The 27,636-nt window shown below is 40.5% G+C and overlaps 2 protein-coding genes across 8 annotated transcripts in view; one reads left to right on the top strand and one right to left on the bottom strand.

Annotated features, from left to right (window-relative positions):
- myo1ea (myosin IEa) overlaps window positions 1-19,699 on the top strand; it is a 50,139-nt gene extending 30,440 nt beyond the window's left edge. Inside the window, exons 15-29 of one of the 3 annotated variants that reach the window (XM_080884503.1) lie at window positions 500-585; window positions 3,348-3,429; window positions 3,630-3,736; window positions 5,792-5,890; window positions 6,041-6,185; window positions 10,671-10,785; window positions 10,869-11,038; window positions 11,117-11,262; window positions 14,030-14,176; window positions 14,273-14,430; window positions 14,739-14,828; window positions 14,919-15,123; window positions 16,007-16,042; window positions 17,884-18,053; window positions 18,140-19,694. In XM_080884503.1, coding sequence (XP_080740629.1) covers window positions 500-585; window positions 3,348-3,429; window positions 3,630-3,736; window positions 5,792-5,890; window positions 6,041-6,185; window positions 10,671-10,785; window positions 10,869-11,038; window positions 11,117-11,262; window positions 14,030-14,176; window positions 14,273-14,430; window positions 14,739-14,828; window positions 14,919-15,123; window positions 16,007-16,042; window positions 17,884-18,053; window positions 18,140-18,216 — 1,833 coding nt within the window. In that variant the 3' untranslated portion in view covers window positions 18,217-19,694. Of the gene's footprint in view, window positions 1-499; window positions 586-3,347; window positions 3,430-3,629; window positions 3,737-5,791; window positions 5,891-6,040; window positions 6,186-10,670; window positions 10,786-10,868; window positions 11,039-11,116; window positions 11,263-14,029; window positions 14,177-14,272; window positions 14,431-14,738; window positions 15,124-16,006; window positions 16,043-17,883; window positions 18,054-18,139 lie in introns of all 3 variants that reach the window. The other 2 variants (XM_080884502.1, XM_080884504.1) reach the window with 2 other exon arrangements.
- Window positions 19,700-21,347: 1,648 nt separating this feature from the next.
- The window catches only part of rnf111 (ring finger protein 111), a 33,215-nt gene continuing 26,926 nt past the window's right edge, over window positions 21,348-27,636 (bottom strand). For 4 of the 5 annotated variants that reach the window (XM_080884664.1, XM_080884660.1, XM_080884661.1 and 1 more), the window contains 4 exons: window positions 25,809-25,904; window positions 25,432-25,518; window positions 24,930-25,033; window positions 21,348-22,994 (listed from right to left, as the gene is read on the bottom strand). In XM_080884664.1, the coding sequence (XP_080740790.1) occupies window positions 22,877-22,994; window positions 24,930-25,033; window positions 25,432-25,518; window positions 25,809-25,904 (405 nt within the window). In that variant the 3' untranslated portion in view covers window positions 21,348-22,876. The remainder of the gene's footprint in view (window positions 22,995-24,929; window positions 25,034-25,431; window positions 25,519-25,808; window positions 25,905-27,636) is intronic. The other variant, XM_080884663.1, reaches the window with a different exon arrangement.

A 27,636-nucleotide genomic window follows, 5' to 3' on the forward strand; every position in this document is an offset into this window, starting at 1 on the left:
CTCATCGAGCCGAGCATTACAGCTCACTAGAAGTCTTCTTGTGGATTATTTTAGGTTTTCGGTGGTCTGAGTAGAGGTCGCCTCGTGTCATTCTCCAGATGTGTGGTGGCCTCAGCCTGGCACACATGCCGTAAGCTTAATGAGCCGTGCCATTAAGGCTCGAGAGGCTCCCATGCCTGTGCTCAGAACATTCCTCCCGTCTCAGCCTACATTACAGGAGAAATAATGGAGTTTAATTTACACACTTAAACCACTGCTGGTTTTATAAGGATGCTAATCCTGGAACGTGTAAAGCTCGGACCCTGAAACCCTTCATGTTTTGTTTTTGTTTCTCTCCCATAAACTTCAGGGCATTTATTTAGGCCACAATATGAGTTACACTTTTTTATTTTCACACAGGGGTCATCTTCCATTTTGCTCAAGGTTTCATAGAGTTCAGTTTTCTCCTCTTTTGATAAAGATGACTCCTGAGAAATCCTTCTGTGTGTCTCTCCTCCAGGTGTCCTACGACGCGGAAGGTTTCTGTGAGAGGAACCGAGACGTCCTCTTTACCGACCTCATCGAGTTGATGCAGAGCAGTGAAATGTAAGTAAATCCTTTTTGCACATTGCACCGACATGTGGCGAGCATTTCTACGGCGCTCGCTTAAAGGGAGTCGTCTTTGTGATCATATGTTTATAATTGAAACCAGCTGAATAAGAGCTTCAGACGTAGCAGTGCATCTGGAAACTGGTGGGATGTAGCAAAAGTGTGCAGGGTGGGGTTATGCCGTGCCCTCTACCCTCAATCGCATCTGCTTGCTGTCCCATAATGCGGTTTTCGGGGTCTACTCAATCTGCCCTTGCAAGTGCAGGTTGTTTGTGGGGTTGTGTCTGTTCCCCCTGTGTTATGCTTTCTTGGGCTTTTTTTGTGTGTGTCGAAGTGGCCATCTGTGTAAACAGCCTGTGTTGTCTGCGCAACCCCTGCAGGTCTCCTTGTAAGGCGCGAAAGGAGGTTATACCAAAATCCCTTTAGGACACATGCTAGAAGATGCGTTGATGCATTTGACATGACATGCAAAGATAAAGAGTCGTACACAGTCACACAATGAGGCGGAAGGAAGCACACCCATTCCTCCAAGCAGCAGGTCCAAACGGAGAAGAAAGGACTGACCAGTATTGTCAGCTGGACAGTATTAGAAGTCTTTGAATCTATTTGTACTGTTGATCCTTTCTTCTGTGTCCAAGCACGGAGTCAGAAGTTTAAAATCAAACAAATCCCAATGTGGGGGAAAACCAGAAAGGGTGTGGGATTTACACCAACATGAAACAGCATTTTGAAATCATAAACTAATCAAATGTTAGCCAGAAGTGTGCGTCAATTTAAGATCGAGTTTTACCTGCATCATAGTATCTAAACAAGCCTTTGAAAAAGCTCATTAAATAAATTGGAACTTGACAACATAATAAAAAAACAAGACATCAGCAGTAAGTTAAATAAACGACATTATTAACTAGGCAGGGCTTTAAAAAGGAGTGAGGAGGAAATATAAATTATTATCTTATGATTTTCATAAGGGACCATAAATGACAATGACTTCCCGAAGCTAAAACACGCACACTGTTCCTTTATTGTTACTCCACCGTGTGTGTGTGTGTGTGTGTGTGTGTGCATAGTTTAAATGGTGCTCAACAAAGTAAAAAGGTACTTTGGAAATGTTTGAATCTTGACGGTCGCATGTCTCAAGCTGAGAAGAACCTGAAGATGTGGAAAGTTCACAAATATCTGCCACATTCTGACCAGCAGCAAGAAATCCTGGTGGCTTCACAGCGCAGACATTTACGTAACCACCTAACGAGTGAAGGAACTCTGGTTTGATCCCAGGAGGAGAGACAAGTTCCTCTGGGATTGTGTCAGGAAGAGTATCCAGTTTTTAAAAAATAAAATAAAATAAAATACAAATAAATACATTTAAATTAAATAACATTTTTAATTAAATAGATATATGGATACGAACATGTGGAGCTACATGCTTCAACTACCCCTTGTACACATCCTGGTGTTGTGATGCATTTAAAGTTAATGCTGAACCTCGATCAGGACCATATACTGTATATTAAAGATGGATGTAGTCACTGTGATGTCACTCATCAGCTTGTCAAGCCGTGTTTTGAAGTTTCGACCTATTGTAGGATTTCAGGTGTTGCTATGGTTGTTTTTAGAGCCAGAAGTAATTATATTTTACACTACAAGGTGAAGTGCTGAATGTTATGAAGCCCTGTTAGCAGCTGTGACCACAGTCTGCACACACACAGATTAGTGCTAAGTAACAAATTCTAAAAATAAAATGCTACGATTTCATTTCACCAACAATTAGAGGCACAAACTGTACTTCTTGGAGAGTCTTTTAGTACAAACATCACATCAAGTCATAACATTTATTTTAAAAAAATTGTTTAGATTGAGTAAAGCAGCTATAAATACCAAAAATGTTTGCATCATTTTAACATGGAAGTTTATGGAGACTCAGTTTTTACACTTCCATGCTGGCTTCATTTCTCATGCTCTGGGGTTTCCACCTGAAATCCAAATTATTTGTTATACTGGTGAAGCAGCACAAGTTTACAGTGTCTAAATCCTGTGTTTATGTATATATATTTGGGAGAATGTAAGCAATGTATGAATTTACTTTCAAATATATGAATTTAAAAACAAAGGTAGTTTCTTTAACAATGTCACTCTGTATCTACTACCTAAATCTCTACCGTGAAGTGAAAAACTAGCTTTAGCAGCCCTTTCCCTCATGAGTCATTTCACACTGTCAACAAGCAGCACTTCACTGAAAAATCCCCCTTTAGTTACAGAAAGACGGGAGAAAAAAATACTGGAAGAAGTGGGATTGATACTCTGTCTTATTTTAATGTTCTTCTCTGTTTCTCCTTTTCCAGACCCAGTATCAGTCAAAAGAAATTATTTATTTTATTCTTTGAAGGAATTCCTCAAGTAAAACTATTCACTCGGCCTCTACAGAAGAGGCCTTGTGGGGATTTGCTGCAGAGAAAGCTGTTTGTACAAATACAGCACAGTGTGGACACACACTCACGTTTTTGTTTTTTTTTTTGCTTTCCCAGCCACCCCCAGCTCAAACTTACTAAATGGTTCAGGAATTTAAATCAGTGACCTTCATCAAGGGTCCTCGGTTCTTTAATCATTAACTACGTTTTTTGTTTGTTTTGTTTTTTTCACTGTCTGGAAGCCTTGGTGTGATTTTTAGCCCTAAAGCTGTTTGTTTTTGTTGATATGAGAATAATAAGAGCTTTTTTCTTTTCTTTTTTTGACCTAATCTCTCACTTTCTGTCCTCCAACAGTAGCTTCATCAGAGCACTATTTCCGGAAAACCTCAATGCTGACAAGAAGGGTCGACCCACAACTGCAGGCAGCAAAATAAAGGTGTGTGAGTGCAGCTGTGCCTTCTGTTTATCAGGGTCACTGTGGAAAAGACCTTTGCTGAGATAATGTGCGTGTTTGCTGTTCAGTGGGATGTCCTTCAGCGTTCCCAGTCAGCAAAGAGCCAGTAATTTAGTCACAGACGCGCCAGCCTCATCATTATCTTTCCTTTTTTTGATGTTTGCTCTAATTCCATCCTTCAGAAACAAGCCAACGATCTGGTGAGCACACTGATGAAATGCACGCCGCACTACATCCGCTGCATCAAACCAAATGAGACCAAGAAGCCCAGAGACTGGGAGGAAAGTCGGTGAGTGACTGAATCACTAGCACCCACTCCTTGTTGTCCTGAAAAGTTAAAGATTAAGACACATTCATTAGACGGCTTACAGAGCCAAAACATGAGGGCAGCACTCGAGTGTACACGACCGATCCTGAGGGCGGTCTGAGCAGGAGCAGCCAATCAGTGGCAAGTTTTATGATAACCATGAAAAAGTGATGTTTACAAGAACATGTATGAACCCAAATAAAAATAGCTTGTTGGAAAAAAACTAAGTATACCCTTAGTATACCCTAAGATAATCGAATGCACTCGATTAATAATAATAATAATAATAATAATGGATACTTTATTGATCCCCATGGGGAAATTACTTGTTTTTCTCTGCATTTGACCCATTCACTCAGTGAAGCAGTGGGCAGCCCACTAAGTAGGCGCCCGGGGAGCAGTGTGTAGGGACGGTACCTTGCTCAGGGGTACCTCAGGGTAGCCGTTAAGTGGATTCGAACCGCCGACCTTCCGATCATGGGGCGACCACTAACTAACCATTAACTGATCATCAGCAAGTGTGAGCGCTTCTATAAAAGCAGTTTTGCCATTTTGTTGGTGAAAATGAAAGTACAATTAGAAAAAGACTGAACAAGTATGAAAAACCTCATCTCGCTAAACAGACCCATGACAGCATGTCCTGTGGACACCAAAATATGCTATTAATATTTCTATGAAACACTTGAAGTTGATCTAAAATGCTCATTTCCTCTAAAATTTCCTCTAAAAAACCTTTTTTTTTAGTCCTGCAGAGTTAAGAGTGGAAAAAACTGTCTAAAACTGAGCCTTTAAAGCAGTCTGACCTCATATTTGAGTTGTGCTCATATCAGATACAACCATAGTGCTGTATTATTATCCATCCATCCATTCGCTTCCGCTTATCCTTTTCAGGGTCGCGGGGGGCGCTGGAGCCTATCCCAGCTGTCATAGGGCGAAAGGCGGGGTACACCCTGGACAGGTCGCCAGTCTGTCGCAGGGCTAACACATAGGGACAGACAACCATTCACACTCACATTCACACCTAGTGACAATTTGGATTAATCAATTAACCTATCCCCACATGTATTATTATATCAGGGGAAAAAAGTAAAAGCATAATAGGTCCACCTCAAGCTGTCTTGTAGAAAACACAATAGAAAATTAACAAATAGATTTAAAAATAAGATGAAATAACAGAAAACTGACTAAAATACGAAGCGAAGACCATTAAAAATGGAGCACGAACACATTATCAAGGACAAAAAAACAGATTAATGACATTTATAACCACAATGAAAGAAATAAAGCACAGAAAGTGATACATTAAAAACAAAAGTCTGGGTTTTGTGTTTGTTAAAACTGATCCACAGTCCTATCAAATGTTTAAATCTAATAGAAAACTACCCTGTTTGCAATATGCACCATCACCAAAATGCTGTGTTACGTTATTTATGGCTAATTTTATTACATTTTTCTCTTATTTAAGTATGTATTATAGCACATGAGATCGTTATCCAATTTCTTTTTCTATCTTCACTAAATTTCTTTGCGCTTTTGTCTTTTTGGGGTCTTTTTGTCCCTCTGAAGACATGTGAGACATGTTTCAGGCATTCCCCGTTCTTTATCCCTTTGTTTCAGTTTCCTACACTTTTGTCCCTGTGCTCAGGTTTTGGGTACTACATGTTCACATACAGTCTGATGGTGTATTGTTCGGAGCCTACCGCCTTCCTGTTGTGAGGGTGGATCGTTAATTAGCACCGGAACCGCTGTTTTCACAGGAAGTTTGACTACTTTGTTTGAGGAAAAAGTTAGGAAAGCAACTCATTTGCATACAATAACCTCCGATTATCCCTTCCTCTAGTATGAGTGGAAGCTTCACGTGATATGAAAAGACTTATAGTTGATTCCTTAGAGGTTAGAGAAAAAGGAATCGGCTGTTATTGATTAGTGTTTGTACACATCACTAAATGATGTGTACAAACACAAAAGTATGAAAAATGAACAAGTTTCATCAATTTGTGGTTTATCTGATACTGAATGAGGTTTTTCTGTCTTTAGGGTGAAGCACCAGGTGGAGTATCTGGGTCTGAAGGAAAACATCAGAGTGAGGCGTGCTGGCTACGCCTACCGCAGGGTCTTCAGGAAGTTCCTCAACAGGTATCAAGCTTTTTCTTTTTCGCCGTGGTTCAAGGTGCACTGTCTGACTAGGCTATGAAAGATACGTTTCATTCTCTCTACTGCTTGTGTCCTGTGCTTCAAACCGAAGTCACACAACTTCTGCTGCTTATCGCCACTCAACTTCGACAGGTACGCCATCCTGACCAAAGAATCCTGGCCAACATGGCGGGGAGACGAGAAACAAGGCGTCCTTCATCTCTTACGGTCTGTCAACATGGACCAGGATCAGTTCCAGCTCGGCCGCACCAAGATCTTCATCAAAGCTCCCGAGTCGGTACGTTTCACCACTGCGTCTCTTTCGGACTGTCGCATCTTCTCTTTGTGCGTTTGTCCATTTATAATGCAGGGTCTCTTTCAGGAAGCTTTCCAGGAGTGTAAAGCACAAAGTAAAAACTACAGATAGTTTGTAGCAGCTCACATCTCTTGTCAGAGCGTCATCAGCAGGCTGCAAAAAGCCTCAAGTCATCAGTTTTTGCACTGAACACCATAAAAGGACATCAGAGCCCCAAATCACGCTCTAACCCTCGTCACAGGGGAGGAGACTGAACCCGACCCTTGCACCACGTCAGCACTGAGTCACCGCCGCTCTGAAATGAAAACACGAGCGCAGGCTGTGGTTGCAGAGTTTGGGGTGACATCGTAAAGGCTCCTATTTTTTCCACCCAAACTTCTTTTTTTTTCCCCTCACGATTCTTATGAAAGCAGCACTTGTGTGCAGCCCTGCGCTTTCACTCATTAACATTTGTACACGTCACACAAGGGTAAGCTTGCACGCCCACAGATGTATGTTTAGTAGCTTTAAACACAGACATCTTAGTCTCGATTCAGGCCTTACAGCGGATCCTGAATGCCTTTACTTATTTACTGCAGCCGCTCACTGCCAGGAGCCCCCATCCCCCCACGCCACCACACTGAGAGCCACTGAGGTGTGTTTATGAAGCGCAAATATCACATGGGGCGGACCGCTGAAATGAGCTGCCAGGCTTCTCAAAACAAGTCTCTGTGCATGATAAGACACTGACACCAGCTAATGAGCTGCGTGACTGAAGCGTTTTTCTGTCGGCTGTAATAAGTAAAGTTTGTTTGACGCCAGGCCAGATGTTGGAGGAGTTTCAGCCCCTCTGTGATGACGGATTTGCTCGTGGCTTACTGTCCATCAGAGGTCCTTTGTAAGCAGAGCTGAGTGACTATGACAGACAGCTCACCTAAAGAGTTATTAAAAAAACTTTTTTATACAGCACTCACAGCTGTTCTTCTGTTTCCTGCTTCATAATAGTGTTTAATCATCAAAGCCACTGAAAGTGTCCTAAACCCCTTACATACAAATGTTGGGCCACAAACTTGGGCTAATTTTCAAACCACACATTAGAAAAGTTGTGTAGTCTTCCAAATAAGATCCATCTCAGATTCCTGCTGCTTTTTTGGCAGATGGCATCACATCACCCCACTCCTAGCTTCACCCTTTTAAATTGACTTTTAAGGTTTTTCTGATTGCGTTTAAAGCACATTGTGGTTTAGCACAAGTAACATAGCAGGTATGTTGAGCCCATATGAGCCATTTTGCAGCCTGAGATCATCGTGTGTTGTCCTCCTGGCTGTTTCAAAATCGAGGCGTAGAGCTGAAGGGTAAAAAGCTTTTTGCCATTAGGCCCCCTTCAGCTTTGGAATAACCCGTGACTTCTTTCTTTTTGTAATGTCCTCTCTCTGTCTTCTCTTTCTTCTATCATCTGTCATCATGGTGGATTTGATGATACTTTCTGCATTAATAATTCTATAATTTGACAAGATCTCCAACACCACTGGCTGAAATGCAGCCCCGAACCATGAAAGAGCCTCCATCGCGTTTTAGAGACACTCACTGTTGTACCTCTTCTGCATATATTGATAATGATTTGCACCTTTATATAAGAATGATTTGGGTTTTTGTTTTTATGTTTTTCACTAATTCTTTCAATCTCAGCTTGTCCAGTTTCCTCAGATTTTATAACACTGACTGCTGAGATATGCCAGGTTTTTAGCTAACAGCTCTTTAGGAACCAAAGATACTTTTTGTGTCAAACTGTTTTAATCGCTGGGTTTACTGTAGATTCAACTAAAGAAATGGGAGCAGATTGTGTTTTTGTGACAGGCTGATAGAAACAAAGTGCCTAAAGATACAACTTAAAATTGTTTTTTTTTCCTAAGTTCTCTGTTATTTGTAGACACAGCACTGGTTCATCCGCAAACCTCTGTGCTTTTTTAGCCTTGACTGACTCAAAGGTCAGTGTTTAGTGTTAAAAATATTTCTTTGAAAATGGTCAGGGTAAAGACTGGAATGAAAATGAGTGAAAAAGCAGGTAATGTACAAAGAAAAACTCTAAAAGACCTTTAGAAAGCCTGGGGAAGGGTCACTTAAGCCCACTTAGTAACAAAATATCAACAAATGAGAGGTAGCTCAAGATTTTTGCTCGGTACTGTTTATCTGGTACTTTCTACTGTTATAATCCATTCCCTAGTATTTGTATAGGGCCTTTACAAATTCAAATTCATCCATCCATCCATCCATCCATTCGCTTATCCTTTTCGGGGTCGTGGGGGGCGCTGGAGCCTATCCCAGCTGTCATAGGGCGAGAGGCGGGGTACACCCTGGACAGGTCGCCAGTCTGTCGCAGGGCTAACACACAGGGACAGACAACCATTCGCGCTCACATTCACTCGCACATTCACACCTAGTGGCAATTTGGATTATCCAATTAACCTATCCCCACAAGTTGCATGTCTTTGGACGGTGGGAGGAAGCCAGAGTACCCGGAGAGAACCCACGCAAACACGGGGAGAACATGCAAACTCCACACAGAAAGACCCCGGCCTGATGGTGGAATTGAACTCAGGACCTTCTTGCTGTGCGGCAACAGTGCTAACCACCGTGCCACCGTGCTGCCTAAAATTCTAATTCTAATTCAAATTTTATTTGTCACGTACACAGTCATACACAGTACGATATGTAGTGAAATGCTTGGACAACTGCTCGTGACCTAAAGAAAACAAAAAAGGAAAAGGCTATGAATAAGATAGGAAATAAATATGAAAAATTAAAAAAATTATGAAAAATTAAAGTAAGTGAGTACACGTGTAATTAATTAACCATACTCTAAATATATTTATTTATTTATAGTAAATACAGTTGTTTGTTTCAGCACTGCTTCGATTTGAAGAGTCAGCCAGATGTTTGTGTAATAAAGACATTAGGAAGTTTGCCACCATTTCCTTCTCGCCTCCACTAATATTAACCAAAACACCACCTGCTGTTTGCTCCTGGTGTTGTCAGCCGGGAAGTGCAATCACTCTCACAGCCTCTGTGATTTTGTGGTGTCACTGTTTCTGTGACTCAGTGTATTTTTCTGCTTGCAGCCTTTCTGGGTGAAGTTTGATCTGCTGTGTTGTGTTTCAGTCTTGCTTGCGGTTTGTTCCTGTGGCCGGCTCTGTCGATGCCAAGCCTATTGCAGCACCGGGCAGGATGTTTAGTCTGGCAGGGAGAGGGCAGAGAGTGTGATTGCGTGTCCCGACGCCCATCGGGAAATGACATATCCCGGTGACAAGATGAGTCTGCTCATAAGTGCTAGCGAGGACCACAAACACTTGTAATTTTAAGGATTATTGTAATTAAATTCTAAGTTTTTCTACTTTAAAGGGTAAGTGTTAATGTCTTTGAGTCCATCTCGAAGCAAAGATCAGAATCCTGTTCACACTGGACGTTTATAGATATTTTTAGTTTAAACATGTTCACCGTCAGCTCTGCAGCTTTGCAGGGCATCACTCTGTTGATTCAACTGCCAAACAATTTCATTACAACAATCCAAACAAGCTGTGGCTGTTTGTCGTCTGCCAAAAAATGACTGCTGCTATTTAAACAGGTGCAAATGACTTGTTGGCCTATAATCCATCAAATATATCTCTCATGAATGATATCCAGCCATTTAGAGCCAGAAAACGTCCTGTCATAAGGTTAAAGCTGAAATCTGTTTGTTCTGGCAAAGTGACTTTTATATATCCTTTATTTAGCTGGGTAAAATGTGTCGTTGGCATTAAAAATGTATTTTTCTGGAGAGATTTGACCAAGAGGGCAGCAAAAATTGCAAGAAACATAACATAATAGTTCTATACAGATATTTTAAACAACAAACAAACAGGACTGGATCGTCATAAAGATGCTGGCAAAACAGGTGATTTCTTTATTTTTTTTATATATATATATATATATATATATATATATATATATATATATATATATATATATATATATATATATATATATATATATATATATATATATATATATATATATATATATATATATATATATATATATATATATATATATATATATATATATATATATATATATATATATATATATATATATATATATATACATATATATATATATATATATATATATATATATATATATATATGACTTTCATAAATCCTGTTGACTATTTACCAATATAAGCAAATATATCACACATGAAAAACACACAGGAACATTGGAAATCACTTTTTGGCATGACACGGGTCTTGTTGTCAGACACCAGCACTTCACTTCTGCACTGTAATAAAAATGACGAGCCGACAGCTCGGTTTGTCTATTTAACTGTACTCAGGTATGTTCTGTATGCATTCCTCCCACTGAGTTCATGTAGGTGTGTCTGTGTTTGGGTTTGTGCAGTGAGCTGAACTCGGCATGTGTCATCCTGAGTCTCGCTCTTTGTCTTTACAGCTGTTTCTGCTGGAAGAGACGAGGGAGCGCAAGTTTGACGGCTACGCCCGGACCATCCAGAAAGCCTGGAGGAAATATGTGGCCCGCAAGAAGTATGTTCAGATGAGGGAAGAAGGTGAGTGAGGGAGCGACTTACTGCCGGAAGTATCTACCTGCCTGGCGCTCCCGCTCTTATCCTCTTTGTCTGGGTTCATTCAGCTTCCGATCTGCTGCTGAACCGAAAAGAGAGGCGGCGACACAGCCTCAACAGAAACTTCGTAGGTGACTACCTCGGTATGGATGACCGGCCTGAGCTCCGGCAGTTTCTTGGAAAGAGAGAAAAGATCGATTTTGCGGACAAAGTCACAAAATACGACCGTCGCTTCAAGGTTGGTTCGATTAAATTTTCAGTCTGGTTTTCCAACAACTGGCAAAATAGTAACATTGTGTTTTCCTTCTTCAAATAGGCAATTAAGAGAGATTTGATCCTGACACCAAAATCTGTGTACCTGATTGGAAGAGAGAAGGTGAAACAGGGGCCAGAGAAAGGGCAGGTGACAGAGGTGCTGAAGAGGCGGATCGATGTGGACAAGATCTTAGCGGTGTCTCTGAGGTGCAAAATGCTTCCTTCACATCTGAGTAACATCATTCAAAAGAAATTATAGTATTGCCTTTTCCAGGTCCAGAGAGCTTACAACTTCTAACTCCTCCACAAAACTCAGAGAGAAAGGTTTTCTCCTGAGAGAATGATGCTAGAGCAGATATTTCCAAACTTCAGGCCAACACGGCACAAAGATGAAACCTTTAGTCCAGTCTTTCATTATCAGTCAGGCAGAAAGTTCAATATTATTTTTATGTTTTCGTAAATTCAATCAGCAGGCTTTCTTCTGCCACCCGACGGGCACGGCTCCGCTAATGACGAGACCAAAGACGAGTTCATGATCTGCAACCCTGAACTGGTGAAGGGGTTAAGAAAATGGATGTGTTATCATTTTATTCGGCTTCTTACCTAACACATTTCCACATGGTTAAGTGGCAAATTTAAGCCTTTACAATTGTATATTCCAGTCTATCTTTCAATTTAAAATAGCAGCAAACTTAATTTCTTTAGTATTTTTATTTTTACTCACATTAAGGAGAATATTGGTGCCATCCTGGATTCATTTCCACTGTCTGGGTCGACTTTGCATGTTCTTCCCATGTCTGTGTGGGTACTTTGCCTTTTCCTACAGTCCAAAGACATGCAGTTAGTGGCATTAAGCTAACTGGTGATTCTAAATTGCCCATAGGTGCGACTAGTTATCTGCCTCTCTGTGTGTTAGCTGTGTGACAGACTGGTGACTTGTCCGGGGTCTACTTCGCCCTATAGCAGCTAGGAGTGGATAAGTGGAAGAAAGTGGATGAAGGGGTACTTTATTTTCCATCACATAACTTTAATGCAGGTTTATTGTAGCTCAAAGCAGGAACAGAAGTCATTATACTGTCTAATAATTAATAGAATTAATAACATGTGCCACACAAATGGCATCCATAAAAACAAATTTGGAGCTTATTCTGTTTACATAAGTCAACTCTAACTGCTACGTCCTGCTGCTACACCACATCCTGCTCTCTAGAAAATCTACCTACAGCAGCATTTTTATTTTGGTGTATTTCAGAATTTACACTGCACAGCCACAAGAAAAGCCACACACTTCATTCGACCCTGTTTAGCTTTGATCACAGCGCGCGATCGCCGTGGCATCGTTTCAGTGTCGCAACAATTATTTCCATCTATAGTTGCATTCTTTTTTTTCGAAGATCTTGCACTGATGATGCTGATGAGAGTCCGACTGCTGCGTAAAGTCGTCTCCATCGTATCCCAAAGGTTCTCAAAGAGGTCGAGAACTCCGGACTCTGGTTATTGAGTGTATTCAGATAGTCAGCTGAACTCATGTCTTTTTGAGCACATGATGTTGCCTAACCTAGACCTGACCAGCTGAAGTAATTCCAGATCATAACCCTGCACCCACACGCTTGCACTTCATCCGCCTTTCTTCTCGTGCCGATCACTCCTGGATCACAGTCGGTCTCATCAGAGCACATTTCCATTGCTTCAGACTCTAATCTTTATGCTCCCTGGCAAATTGAAACTGATAAGTGTGTTTTTATTAAGGCTACACAGCTGTTCTCTTCTTGCTATATTTGTGGAAATGCTCCAACCTTCACTTTTAAACATAGCTGTGAGTTCTACTGTAGATTTTATATATTTTTAATCATGTGATTTCTCTCCGATCTCGATTATTCAGGATTTTTTTCCCCCCCGACCACATTTATCAGAGATGATGGTTCCCTACTACCCGTCCAGGACTCAGTTTTCGTAGTTTCGCCAATCACCTTAGTAGTTTTCTTTCCTCGTTACAGGCCAGCAATTTGACTCCAATGAAACAGCTTTTTTCACGCTTATGAGACTTTAGGATTAAGTAACCTTTTCCCAGCCGAAACATATCAATCGCTGCATCAATCCCTCCAGGTGGTGAAGCTTTTTTTTCCAGTGTATTTTTCTGCTACTTTAATCAGAAGTAAAGTGCACGCTAATATTGTTGATTTTCAAACTTCAGCCCCTGCTCTGCACTCCTCTCCGTTATCTCAAAGCTGATGTTCTGAATCACACGTTTCTATGAGCAGAGGTACATACCAGCAGATATTTGACTGTTTCCAAAACAAGACAACATCTGATTCTGTGGACACTGCACTGCAGAAAGCCATGAATCCACTTCAAAGTCACAGTCTGGATTTGTAATCAAAGAAGTTCCCATGTTGCTGTAAATGTCACACAAGGGACGCGGAAAACATGTGGAGTATATTTAAGCTGCTTGTATATGTTAGTGTTTTCAGGTCTGACTGAAACCAGTTTAGTCCACATCTCCAAAACGTTGCTAAATTACTCAAAAATGCTATAGTGGGGAAAGAACGTTGATCAGTTTATTGTGAAAGTGCGGGGAAAAAAGGAGCTGAGAGACTTATCGTAGCTTTGTTGTTCATGGGAACGCAGCATAGCTCGTTTCAGAGGTGGAGCTGCTGGAGTAACATGTGGCTTTTGAGTCAGCGGGGTAATACAGACCAGGTGGTGCAATGAGCGAAAGCAGGAGTTGTAAAAAGCTCATCAGAGAAAAACCCGACTTCTCTGGGAGGAACAAAGTATCCTTGTGCGGGTTACGGGCTCAAGCTGTCGTCCCTCCTCAGATGTGAGCCGCTTTGTGAGGCTCTTGATGCAAATGTGAAAGCTGATTCTGACTCGTGATCTTGGCTTCTGTCAAAGTTTCACAGAAAACGGAAAAACGGGGAGATTTGATCTGTTATAACACTTAAAGTTTCCCTTGCTTTGTTCGTCCTTTCAGCACAATGCAGGACGATGTCTTGATACTGCACGAGCAGGAGTACGACAGCCTGCTGGAGTGCATTTTTAAGACCGAGTTCATCAGCTTGCTTGCTCAAAGGTTTGAGGAGAAAACCCAGAGGAAGCTACCGCTTAAGTTCAGTAACACGTAAGTAAACACTTCAATAGTAAACATAGAAGCCAAAAGGACAAACAAGACAAAAACAAAGTCCGATGATATAAAAATGTCTGTCGTGTTTCTCAGACTGGAGATGAAGTTGAAGAAGGAGAACTGGGGCTTCTTGAGTGGCGGCGGCTCCAGGCAGGTCACATTTGTCCAAGGTCAGGGAGACATGCCTGTCCTGAAGCCTTCGAGCAAATCTCTGCAGGTCAGCATCGGACCCGGGCTTCCCAAGAATACACGTGAGTATGAACGAACCTGTGGAAAGGTTACCTGCTCTCACAGTGAGCCGTAATCCACCAAATGCTGCGTTTCCTTCTTTGAGAGGTTGTTTGTTTGTGGAGCCATTTCATGCCTTTTTGTGTTACTGAGAAAGAAGTTGTCCCTCCAATTATTGTTAGATCCAAATCCACTGTGGTTGTGAGCAGAGGCAAAACTGCAAAAATGATCTTTTTATCCAACAAATTATGGATCCAACTGTGTTTTAGTTTTGTTTATCTAAATTACAAAGCTGCTGGTTAGTTAATATCTGAATATCTCTCCCCTTTAGGCCCAACCAGGAAGAGCTTCACTCAGAGTCGCTCAAACATGTCCAGAAGCCACCAGCACACCCCATCACGAGCTGCACCGGGACCTCCAGGTACAGCGTCCGAGCAGCTCGCTGGTCACCTGTCCCGAGTGAATCATCTCTCTCACAGCTCACATGACAACAAAGCTTTTCTTTCTGCAGTTTCACACCAGAACGGTGGCATAAAAAACAGCAACCATGTCACCAATCAGAGAAATTCACAGCATCACAGCAAGAGGCATCCATCGTCCCACAACTCAGCGCACCCGGTCCTGCCCAGCAACATCAACCAGGTGAAGGAGCGAGGCGGCAGTCGCCAGCAGCCGAACTTAGACTGTCTGAGAGTCCCCGATCAAGGAGCAGCAGGGTGAGAAACCGGCACACACTGTAGCCAAACAGTCCAGGCAGGAACAGACAGACTAACTCACCCACACAAAACAAGGACTTTCCCATCACCGCTTCAAGCTTTTAATTAGTTTAAATTGTGCCTGAACTCCTCATACTGCTGTAAGTTACACCTGTTCTTTAGCGTCTACACTTTGCTTGGTTAATGTTGTCGTCTCCCAGCTTTGAAATAAAAATGTCACAGCTGATTTGTACGTTGAAAGAGTCACCAGCAAGTCGGCAGTCAAGCAAAGCTAGCTTTTATCTCTGACACCTGTTGGCTGAATCTTAATTGTATGACTAACGTGATGTTTCACAGAGCTCAGCTGAAAGAAATCAGCAGTTTATCAACTCATCTTTTTGATTTTCAGCTAAAAACAAATGTCGCTCGTTGTCCTTAAACTTAATGTGACACAGCACTGTTTTAGCTCAGCTTTGAAATCCCATTTGATGAGAATTTACACTTGCACCTTAAACTATGTGGATCTTTTAGTCCCAGGAACTTTTCTCAAAGAATTTAAAGGTTCCTTCTGACTCTTTCTTGCTCTTTGTTGGTTTAAAACCCTAAGTTCCTCAAAAGGTTCCTGTTTCCCGGATAAACTCATGTGGTGGAAAAGTCCTTTTTTTTTCTATTGATTCTGTGTTAATAAACGTATGAAGTCATGTAATTATTTGGCGTTGTGTAACGTACAGTTTTCCTGTGTTTAGATGTCCAATGTCCAAACCCAGTTTCATAAAATAAGACAGTAGTCAGGCTCGTGTCACGAACACAGTTATAAACGTCGTATTAAAATGACTATAGACACTCTCACACATAGCTGTGTTTCTGTATTTTGACATAATTTGGATAATTTATTCTTTTGTAGTCCTGGAGGCAGACCGCCCACTTCAAACGGAGGAATGTGAGTTGGAGTGTTTGCAGTGTTTTGACTGGTGTTTCATGAGTGCAAAAGTTTGCAGCAGCAGGAAATGCTCATGCATATTCTCTTGTATGATTAAAATTCGACTTCCTGTCGTAGTATGCAACTAAGATTTTATTTTATTTTTATTTCCTGCTCCTGCTGCTGCTCTGTTTCAATCAAGTGGGAATTCTTTCTCAAATTTTTTTTTTCATTTGTAAACAAGATTTCTGGGAGGTTGAAAGAATCCTTCTGTGCTTTTATTGATTTATTGATTTATTTTAATATTGGTTCAATTTTAATATCACAGGAGTAAATAATTTTATTGGGTCAATGCATAAGTTACATATGTATAAAACAGGCTGCTTCACTGCCTGTTTAAAGTTCAGTGTATAAAAGACGGATGTGTCATACGGCACTAAAAAGTGAAGCCACTGGAGATGTGCCTCAAACCTGCGTTCTTTTTCGTGGCCAGCAGGGGGCGACCTTTCTGGTTTTAAACAGAAGCCCGGTTGCAGTGAACACTACAGCTCATTGATCTATGGCCTTACTTATTATTTGTTTTTTTTTTGTTGAAGTTGATACATAAGACATCTACAATATAACTCATGTTATAGATTATCCCTACAGGATAAAAAAAAAAAAACTATGATAAAGCAGGGTACGAGCTCTCTTTGGTCAGAACGTCAGAACACCTGAATGATGATGATGATGGTGAATTTGCTCCGCCTGACCAGCAGGTGGCGCCATAGAGACTGCATCCCTCTTTTATTTACAGTGTACACCGATCAGCTGCAAAATTATACCTAATATTGAGTTGGTACCAAAACAGCTCTGACCTGCCAGGGCATGAACTCCACTAGCCCACTGATGGCCACAACCATCAGGGAATAGTTTCAATGAAAAAGTGTACATGGTCTGCACCAACACTTATGTAGGTGTTACATGTCAAAGTAACATCCACATGGATGGTAGGACCCACGGTCTCCCAGCAGAACACTGTCCAAAGCATCATGCTGCCTCCACCAGCTTGCCTTCTTCCCATAGTGCATCCTGATGCCTGGTCTTTACCAGGTAAAAATGGACACACCTGCCCATCCACGTGTTGTAAAAGAAAACATGATTCATCAAACCAGGCCACCTTCCTATATTGCTCCATGGTTCGGTTCATTGTTGGGCATTTTGTTGGTGGACAGGAGTCAGCACGGGCACCTGGCTGTTCTGGTTATTCTGACTCCTTTCTATCAGAACCAGCTTGAACTTTCTGGCCAATTTGAGCTACAGTAGCTCGTCTGTTAGATCGGACCACAGGAGCCGGCCATTGTTCCACATAAGAGCTGCAGTTTTGAAGGCGCTCTGACCAAGTCACAATTTGGTCCTTCTCAAACTTGCTCAAATCCTTCTAACATCAACCTTGAGGTTTTCACTTGCTCCCAAATACATCCCGTACACTAACTCGCGCCGTGGTGACGAGAGAATCAGGTACAGCAATATGCAAGTAATGGAATGCAGCCAGTATGCAGAAAAAAGGTGCTGCTGACTTGGGATCAGCACTCTGTGCTCCTGAGGGCTTCACAAACAGGTTCAGTTGCAGGCATAGAGATGGCATGCACCATATCGCCATCTTGTGTCTGATTTATGAACTGCTGCTATCTCTTTAAAACACTTTCCGTTTGATTACAGTGTTGATTGGAAAATGAAAAATCTTAATCCTCAAATCGGTGTTTCCTGGTTGGTATATGGTATAATGAGATGGTGGTTATGCATGCCCTCGTATTCTGAGATCGACCATAGACAAAGTCACAAACGCGTTTCTCTCTTTGTTTCTCTCGATGTTACCTCAGGGCCCACAGACCGTCAGCCAGCAGGCCTCCGCCGGGAGGAGGACGACCCAAGCCTGCACCCAAACCCAAGCCCCAGGTGCCCCAGTGCAGAGCTTTGTACGCCTACGATGCTCAGGACACAGACGAGCTCAGCTTCAACGCTGACGACGTCATCGACATCATCAAAGAGGGTAAGCGCAGGGCGAAAAAGGCATTCAGGGGCTTATTTGTCATCTATTTTTCATGAGACGCTAATTTAGTCGTGTTTGTCGGCCAGATGTGTCCGGGTGGTGGACAGGACGCCTTCGTGGGAAGCAGGGACTTTTCCCCAACAACTACGTCACCAAGATCTAGGAGCTGCAGGTTTCACAGCACACGGAGGAGAGAACGCTTCATCCCAGCTGACCTTCTCAGAGGAAGGGGCGGAGCTTAGAAGCTTACAGTTGGAGAGAGAAGCACAATGAGACACTTCCTCCACTTTACTGCCTTAGAGTACACGAATGTAACTCCCGGTTACACCAGCAGACTAAAAGATCATCGAGCTTGAAATGAGGCTCTAAAGACAAAGAAGACTGTTTGACCCCAGGGTCTGATTTCTTTTCCCTTCACAGTCCCTCTGAGTACTGAACAAAACTATTTATTGTATTTATAGCTTCTGTGTTCTCCTTACTGTCATTTATATCTTGCTGAGGACTTTTAGCTCAAAACATTTTTGAAGCGCTGGAATGAAATCTGCTAAATCTGTGGGACCAGGCTGTGATTTTTACTCTCAACACGTTGTTTTGTTTAGCTTGTTTTAGATGAAGGTTTGATTGCCGAAGCAAACGTGGATGTGTCCGTGTCAAAAATGAAGTGACTGCTGTTTTACCAGGAAATATTTATTTTTGGTGCAAAACTGTAACTACTTTCCAGGAACACATATTCATTAAATCGCCACACTGTGATTTCTAATGATTAGAAATACCAAAGCAATACCCAAACCAGTCAAAGGGCAGTGTAGTAAAGTGGTTAATCACTATGTCTTTGCTTTTCTAGCACACCAGTATATTAGACTAACAGTAGAGGCCATGTATACTGTAACCTGAGCATGCTGTCTGCGGTCTATTAGCACTTTATTAGCACCGGTACTACCTTGGACACAGACATCGTTCATGCCACAGCCAGTAAGTCAAGTTGATGAAGGACAAGTTGCCAAGATAGCAATAAGTCGCTTTGGTAATTAATTTGTTTACATTAAATGTTAAAAACAGGCATTTTAGATCTGATTCTGTATATGTGTTCATATGTAGGAGGATGCCTGGTGCTGGTTAGAATTTAAATTAAATATTTTTTTGTTTTGTATTTTCTCTGAAGGATTTTAACATGCTGGTTTTCATCTGCCTTTGTTGCTCACAGATCTGCTTTATTTCCTGTTCCGCTCGGTGTGGTTACTATCACAGATCACGGTGAACGGATTTTTGTTTCGTCAAGTGCACCGATTTGTTTTTAGGTGAATTTGTTGCCATTTTTCCCTGTGGCGCTGCAAACTATTTAACTTGTGCTCGACTGTTTCTGCACATCTTTTTGCACTGCTTTCATTACTTACACATTCCTTTTTTTCCCAAATAAAATAACCACATTATACTCTGGTCAGTGACAAATGCTGGGACTTCTGTCATAAAACCTCTGCATCATGAAATATAGTTTGAACAGATGGTGGAAAGTATCCTTGTGCAATACACAACAGTAGATCAGTCCTTTAATAAAGCATGTAATACTGCATATTTAACTGCTTTGGTTTGTTTTATTGTCAAAGAGGCTTTCATGTTGTTTACATCAAATTCTGACCCTGCCATCAGAATCTCACAGCAGATGTTTTTCCAATCTTCAGTTCTGTAAATATTTGGTGAACTTGTGCGATTTGAAGGCTGAGTTTCCTGTTCTTAGCTGACAGGAGTGACACCCACTCCTTAAGGTCAGACGTTTCTACATTCATAGATACTTTTCTTCATACTTTGGATTAGTTTGATTAGTTTTCACTTAATGATGCCTTTCTATCAGCACAAAGCAGTCTGGTCATCGAGACATTCTCTGGTGTCAACAAGGTATTTTCTGTAAATTTTAGAAATTGGTACTCAGACCTGGACCGTCTGTCACCAACATGCACGCCACATTCAAAGTCACTTAAATAACTTTTATTTTTCATTCTGATGCTCAGTTTGAAAGTCAGCAGGTCTCATCTTGGCCTTGTCCACATGCCTAAATGCACTGGGTGCTGCTGTGTGTTTGGTGATTAGATATTTGCATTAATGAGCAGTTGAATGGTGTACCTAATGAAGACCTGGAGGGTAAATGTAGTGATGTGTATGCCTTTTTTAAAAGTAAATGTCTAAGCTGCAGATTTAACTGTTCAGTAATTTTTTACCAAAATCTATGTTTAAATTGTGACTGTTTTCTAAAGATTGTCTCTCAGCCCAGCTTTACAGGTACAAGAGACTTTTACCTTGAAATAGTTTTACTCAGCTGAAACAGAAAAAAATGTATCTGTGCTGGCAGGAACATTTCCTACTTATGTCTTCTACATTGTTTTTATTGAGGAGGATCTGTCACACCCTCCACTGTGCAGCTGCACTCAGGGCCACAGCTTTGCTGGAAGACTGCGTTTCATTTCCACCTTGTGGCTACAATCGGTACTGCAACATTTTGAATAGTTGACCTTTAACATTTATGTTATCTGAGAAACGTCTTCTTTTATCGGTTGTGATAAATGCGTTTATCTTCTTTAGACACTAGTAGTTTTTAATCACATTCATTTTAACTATGGACCATTTCGAAAAACTGACTAGACTTGCTCAGTTTCTTCTGTCTTTTTGCTTTAACAAAATAACAATTTCCTAAATGGAATCACCTCACTCACCTGGTCCATAACAGACTTTCTAATTATTTATATCAACTTATTAAAACCAGAACAGCACTGATTAGAGAAAATGATTGATTAAAATGATCTTACATTAATTTATTATTTGAAAATAGAAGTCCTTTTTAATAATACAATAAATAATGACAATAACGAGAAAGAATAAACTTGATATCATCTACATGTTCTCGATCTAAGGCTTTCTGAGATTACATATCACAAAAACGTCTGGAGGTCAAGCACTAGGAAAGTTTGGAAACTGCACATCTATTCTATCTATATCTATCGCATCAGATTAATATATAATGAGATTAGTAAAGAGTAAATGTGCCTGTAGTAATAGTGATCATTTTCTATATCTGACTGATTTTTGTACATTTGTGTATTTATTTAACCCAAAGATGAAGTTTGGGAAGTCAGGTCTGTAAATTTGTGCTTTTATGTTGGTTTTTCTCCAATATAAAAGATTTAAGCTTTTACATGATCTTTAAGCCAATGCAAATTTAATGACAGATAAGCATGTACTATGAAAGCCAGTGAGAAACTCGCATGTCTGATGAATCAGAAAAACGCCAAAGAAACGACACAATTAAGTTATCCAAGTTTATTAATATCATTTTTTAAAACTAATAGAAATCCCACAGAATATGATCCTGGTGCCTTTAAGTCAATGAATGCATGGCTACCTGCTTTAAGTACTGCATTTCAACACTCCATTCAAAATTGTAATTTTTCCGTTTTTACTATTCGTCAGAGTGGAAATACATGGCCTCAGCACACTGTCATATTCACTACGGTCCTCCTACCCTTTTCTCTCTTGTGCAAGTCTATGCGAGTGAGTTAGTCGACAGCATTAGTGTTTTTTTCTTTTCTTTTCTCAGCGGCCAAAGCAGACGCCGCTGCTCAACTACAGAGAGACAAAAAAGGGAGGGTGGGTGAAATGGTTCGACGTGTGAGAATAAACAGTAAATATTCATCTCCGATTGAGCTGTGTATTTCCCTCTGAGCACACACGCACGCGCGCACACATATACACACAGGAAATCAACGCCACTGCCAGTTTCAAATTGACAAAATGATCCCAGGTTGCGGGGTCGTGCGTCGACCTGAGATCACCTCACATAAACCTAGCGTCCGCAGGCCCGTCTGCAGGAAGGAACCCCAAACAGAATGAAGAAAAGATTCACAGCAGATCCCGACAATCGTTCGGTTTAGAAAGAACAGTCAAAGAGAGGGAGGTGACATTCTTTTTTCTTTGTCCTCTAAAATACATCGGATGGTGGCGGTAACGGTGTTGTAGTCAAAATGAAGGTGCTGGAAAACGGGGGAAGGGGCGGGTGGTGTAATCGTAGCAAAGCGTGTGCATATTCTGGGAGTGAGGTGAACATCTGAGTTTATTTCCACTCTAGAAATACTGGGTGTGCACTAATACAGCAGCTGATCTGTTAACATAGTTCCCTAGTTAGGAATGTCTTGATTTACTTAAAAAAAAAAAGAAAAGAAAGGAAAGGAAAAAAAAAAAACATCTCTCACTAACAATCCACATCTTCTAAACATAAACTAATCAATGATACAATGATTGGTAAAATGAATCCTGCAATGTTTGTTTTGTTTTTTGTTGTTTTTCTTTTTTTTTCCTTAACTGGAGGTTGACATTCTATTCTAGTAAAGCGAGGCATTGGGTTTACAGAAATGCATCTTTACTAGAGCAGCTATCCTCACCTGCAACTTGTTAGGCCGTTTCGAGCCCACGTTATATGTGCAAAGAAATGCATTGCGAGGAAACATGCAGAGAAACAGAACGCAAATGACACTTGAGGAAACGATCAAAAAAGCTACATAAAAGCTTTATAAATACAATAAAATCTTAAACCCTTAATGGAGAATTCTAGCTGTTGTAGTAACATGTGATAGCTGGCACTCTAGGCTCAATGCTTTTATTTTTTTCTCTGTCAGATGTCTTTTTTTTTTTTAATATCCTTGCAGTAGAGCTGCTGCAGGGGTAATTCATGCCATCTTTGGTTGACTGCAGTACTGAAGAGAAATTAATATGATCTCAAAATAAATTTTTAACAAAAGGGTTGTTAGAAAAGAAAAAGGGGGAAAAAAAAAACAGCATCAACTCTCAGCAGACAACTGCGCCTCAATGTCCACTCTGCAGATGGGGCACTTCTTATTGGTGAGGAGCCACTGATCCACACACAGCTGATGGAAGAGGTGCATACACGGTAGGCGTCTGGAGGGGAAACAGAGGAGAGAGACGTGAGACAAAGAAATAGATTAAGCAGGCTTTCCCTTTCCCTATCTTGTCTTCCTTCTCCCCAACCCGTCGCCCCTCCCTGAGCCTGGTTCTGCCGGAGGTTTCTTCCTGTTAAAAGGAAGTTTTTCCTTCCCACTGTTGCCAAAGTGCTTGTTCACAGGGGGCCATATGATTGTTGGGTTTTTCTCTGTATGTATTATTGTAAGGTCTACCTTAAAATATAAAGTGCCTTGTTGTGATTCGGCACTGTATAAATAAAATTGAATGGAATATTAACATGCATGATACAGCAGCACTGCCTGATCATGAGCTTAATTAAAATATAGTTTTGGGTTTTTTTTAAAAAATCCGATGAAAACAGCGAAACCTATTTCAAAAACAGAAACGATTGCACTACTTTGTCTACTAAAATCTTTGTTTATGGTCACGTGCAAAAGCCAGGAAATCTGTCTGTTTAAATCTATAAACTATATTAATATTATTCTGAATTCATGCATTTATACTCAAATAACTGAAAGTCATATATAAACATTCAACCACTAAAATATTTTTTCTGTTCAGGATGCAAGTAAATAACACATTTTAAAAACATTTTTTCTCATTTTGTAAAAATTTAACTTGATGGATAACAACAATAATTATAATTTAGCCTATTAAAAATATCTTTTTGATTAAAGAGCGTGTGAATATCAGTGAATTAACCATTACAGAAACAGAAATAATGATTTTGGTAATTACAGTTCTGTTTATTTGGCATAAATGTTATACTGAGTGGTGATATTAATAAACTTGCTAAGCACTATGTTACTGTTCAGCTATTTTAAATGATCACCAGTGCACCGAATCCACAGCTAACAACAGGCCCCAAAAACAAAGCTTTCAAAACCCAACATCTTTAGTTAATCAAAGACTGAAATTGTTGTTTTCTGTCACATTAAGTCTTAAACCACTGTTGTGAGTAAAATACAAGCTGTATCAAAACCACCGACTCCCAGCCGGGGCTACCCTAACCCAACAAAATCCAGTGGATAAGCTATACAAACATACAGCTGAGTTATTGGTACATTAAAATGTCATTAAGGTTAAATTAACATTAAAATGGCTCAAAAAGTGAATAAGTTGTATTCTGTAGAAGCTGCATAAAAACAGCTCAAATGAATGAAACTGCTGCATGCTGGTACCCTCAATGCAGAGATGGGTTTAAATACAACAACAGCTGAAAGAAGTCAGGAAATGGCTGAAATAGTGAGCTAACAGCTGTAACAGTTGTCCAGGGCGCACCCTGCCTCTCGACCTACGACAGCTGGGGATAGGCTCCAAAAAACAGAGTTAAGTATATTTTACAATGTCAGACACTGTCAATGAGGAAGTTTTTGATTTGACCGGATAAAAGTGCCTTTAAACACTTGAGTCCATCGTATAATTCATATATTTAAGTTTTCATCTGTATTCCTTACAAACAGAGCTGCCATCTGCTTTCTCCAATTAGGGAAACACTGATTTTAAAACACGGTTTAAATGTAAGAATAAAGACTAAATGTTGTTAGTGAGTAACAATAATTAAGGGATTCGCAATTTGTAGTGCACGGTAAAGAAAACAGAAAAACATTTAATTTTTCAGTTTCTCTTAAACCAACAGGGGGCAGAAAATCCTCTTTAAAAGAAATACTTGAGTGAGTGCCAAAACGCAGCACCATGAGGCTTGTAATTTTAAGGCTCTTTGGGATTTTCTGCTGATTACTTTAATGCCTCTGGGTCTTTTTTTTTTTTTTGACATCCTATGAGACAATGTGAAACGGCTAAACTACACCTGCTATCCCACCTGTCTCCGTCACACCCTTGAAAGCGTAATTGAACACACAAAACCGAGCGCGGCGAGCGGGACGAACACCCAGGAGGCGAGACATTTACCTGACATCCTCCCCCTCCTCCAGTATTGACAGGCAGATGGTGCATTTCTCCTCTGTGTCTTCATCTGCCCCCTCGTCTTCGTCTTGCTTACCGTGCAGCTTTCTCTGTTTGTGAGAAACGTTTGTTTTTGATGAGCAGTGTCGATCAACAACTGCTATTACAGATGGTTAAACAAAATCCTATGAATTCAAACACAAGCTACTCAATTAAAACACTGTAGTAAGATTAGAAGTATGTATTAAGTTTGTATTTAAAAAAAAAAAAAAAAAACAAGTGATATTTTTCCGATAAAGAGGTAACTATGTTTACAACAATACATTAGATTTGGGGACAGAGAGAATGGTCATTTTGTCCTGAAACAGAAAAATGTTTTTTAATCAAATCAAAATGATTCAAATCAAAGTAATTAGCCGAATTCCCTGGCCCCCAAGACTAACACTAACATCTACTGTACATGTGAGCAGAGACATGTTTCCAAATTGATTTGTTCATTATTTCTCACCGATTCTGGGTCTGCGTGCATATTTTTCCCAATAGATGCCCAAGCTTCAGGGGTTAACTGTTGGTCAATGTCTCTCTCCAACACCTTCTGTATTGGGTGGCAGGGTGTTAGATTGCTTATTTAGATACATTTGGAAACCTCTACGGAAACTTTGCCCCAACAGATATCGTCACAGCTGCAAATCTCTGGTAAAAGACACTACAGTGTTTTTCTAAATGCTGGCAAAACATCAGATGTTTGAAATGAGCACAAAAGACCACTGCGCACTCTGTCCCAGAGGCAACTGCAGCATACATTCACAACTATAGACAGCAGCTTCAAAATCTGTAAGCACATTATATATTTATTACAACACACACACTCTGACAGGTCCTCACCTTTTTGTACTTGTGTGGGTAAGTGCACCTCTCTATGGTTCCCTGAGAGGCTCCTCGGTTCACAGTCCCCAGTCTCTCCTCTAAATGCAGCAGGTCCTGATTGGAGGGGGAAAAAGCTGACATTTTCTGTACAAACTGACATTTTTCTTCATGGAGAGGCTTTACCAGCTGTTCGATTAATCAATTAAGCAGATAAAGCCTTTGACTAAATGGGTTTCCAAGTAGTCATCGAAAGTCAGATTAATATTTCTAAATCAAGCCAATGGTTTATGCAGTGTCAGCAGGACAGCTGTGGTTACCTACTGAGCCACTCACTGTGCTTGTTGAATTGCGTGACTTGGCAAATAAATTCAACTCACTGAGGCAGACGGCTCTGTGAGAAGAAGCTTTCACGTCACGGCTGACAGACACGTGTTCTGGGAGCAATTTTTTCAGGTTAAAGGTTGCTCATGAACATTTGGCCACACCGAGCTCAGAGGTCAATTCACCATTTTGAGACTGTGAGTTGGGGTTGCAGTGTGAGAAGCTCAAAACGGGAACTATTTTCTTTCTATTAAACCACATTCACCACCAAAGACGACGTGTACCGAGCTAACGTTACAGCTCGTTGTGAAGACGAGCGTTACAGCTACAGTTATGAAGACGCTATTGATCTTTACATCCTACCCCGATGTCACAAGTATGAACCTGCCAAAGTTAGACGCACTCCTTTTTCTTGCGGTGATGTGGTTGATGGGTACAGTTTTCTTCAGCAGAAAGAAAACAATTCCTATATGAAAAAATGCCAACGTTTGTGGAATTTTCTGAGCAATCATGTGATGATTGCGTGGACATGACGCCACTGGTGAATTTTTCAAATGTACTTATTTGGTGTTTCAGGCCAAATAAGGCAACTGGGATTGAGTTCCTTTTATATTCAATAGGAGGGAAACATTTTAGATAACACTGCAAAACTCAGACTAAAATAATCTGCAGTGAGGTCCATAATTTGTTGCACAACGAAGTGGTTTTTGTAATTTAGCTGCTAAGATTGGATTTTAAAAATCAAACAATCAATATGCCACTGATATGTAGACTTCAACCTTTAAGCTGAGGGGTTTTATGATCATTTTAGATGAACCGTTTAAGAATTACAGCAAATTTTATACCAGCTGGTTTGGTCACTTCTAAAGTTCCTTACACCAATGTGGTCCAGTCTTAAATAGAATGAATTCTCTGACCACCTCAACAACCCCAAAAGATCACAGATAGCATTACCGTCTATAATCAACAGATGCTTTCATGAATATAAATACATGTAGGGTTTGGAACAAAGTGCAAACCACTGGTTACAGGAAGAACAGATCAGAAAACACTGCTTATAGAGTTCTGGGGAGAGAAAAAAACTTGTGTACACGTGTATATATAAATATATATGGACAAGACGAAACAAACGAAAATTAACTTGTACTATGGGTAACGATCAAACTACATCATCTGTCAAACCTGAGGCAATGTTATGACACGGGCAAATATAGCTGCCAATGGAACCGGGTTACCAACGATGTGACTGTTGATAAAAGCAGCAGAATTGTGAAGTACAGGGCAACACATTCTGCTCAGATTAAGACAAATGCTACCAAGCTAATCAGATAAAAAAAACATATTTATCAATGTGTCAGAGCACTCCTTACATTGTGGTACATCTTATCTCCTGACAAACACTGAAGGTGGCAGCAATAAAGGGCTGGTAGACTGTCTCAAATTAACCAAGAAGGCATTTGATGATGTCCACAAGTTCATCCAGGAATTGAAAACTAATGAATATAAATTTATGTTATTTCATCAA

This window comes from Rhamphochromis sp. 'chilingali' (assembly GCF_963969265.1).
Source record: "Rhamphochromis sp. 'chilingali' genome assembly, chromosome: 6".
Classification (NCBI taxonomy): domain Eukaryota; kingdom Metazoa; phylum Chordata; class Actinopteri; order Cichliformes; family Cichlidae; genus Rhamphochromis; species Rhamphochromis sp. 'chilingali'.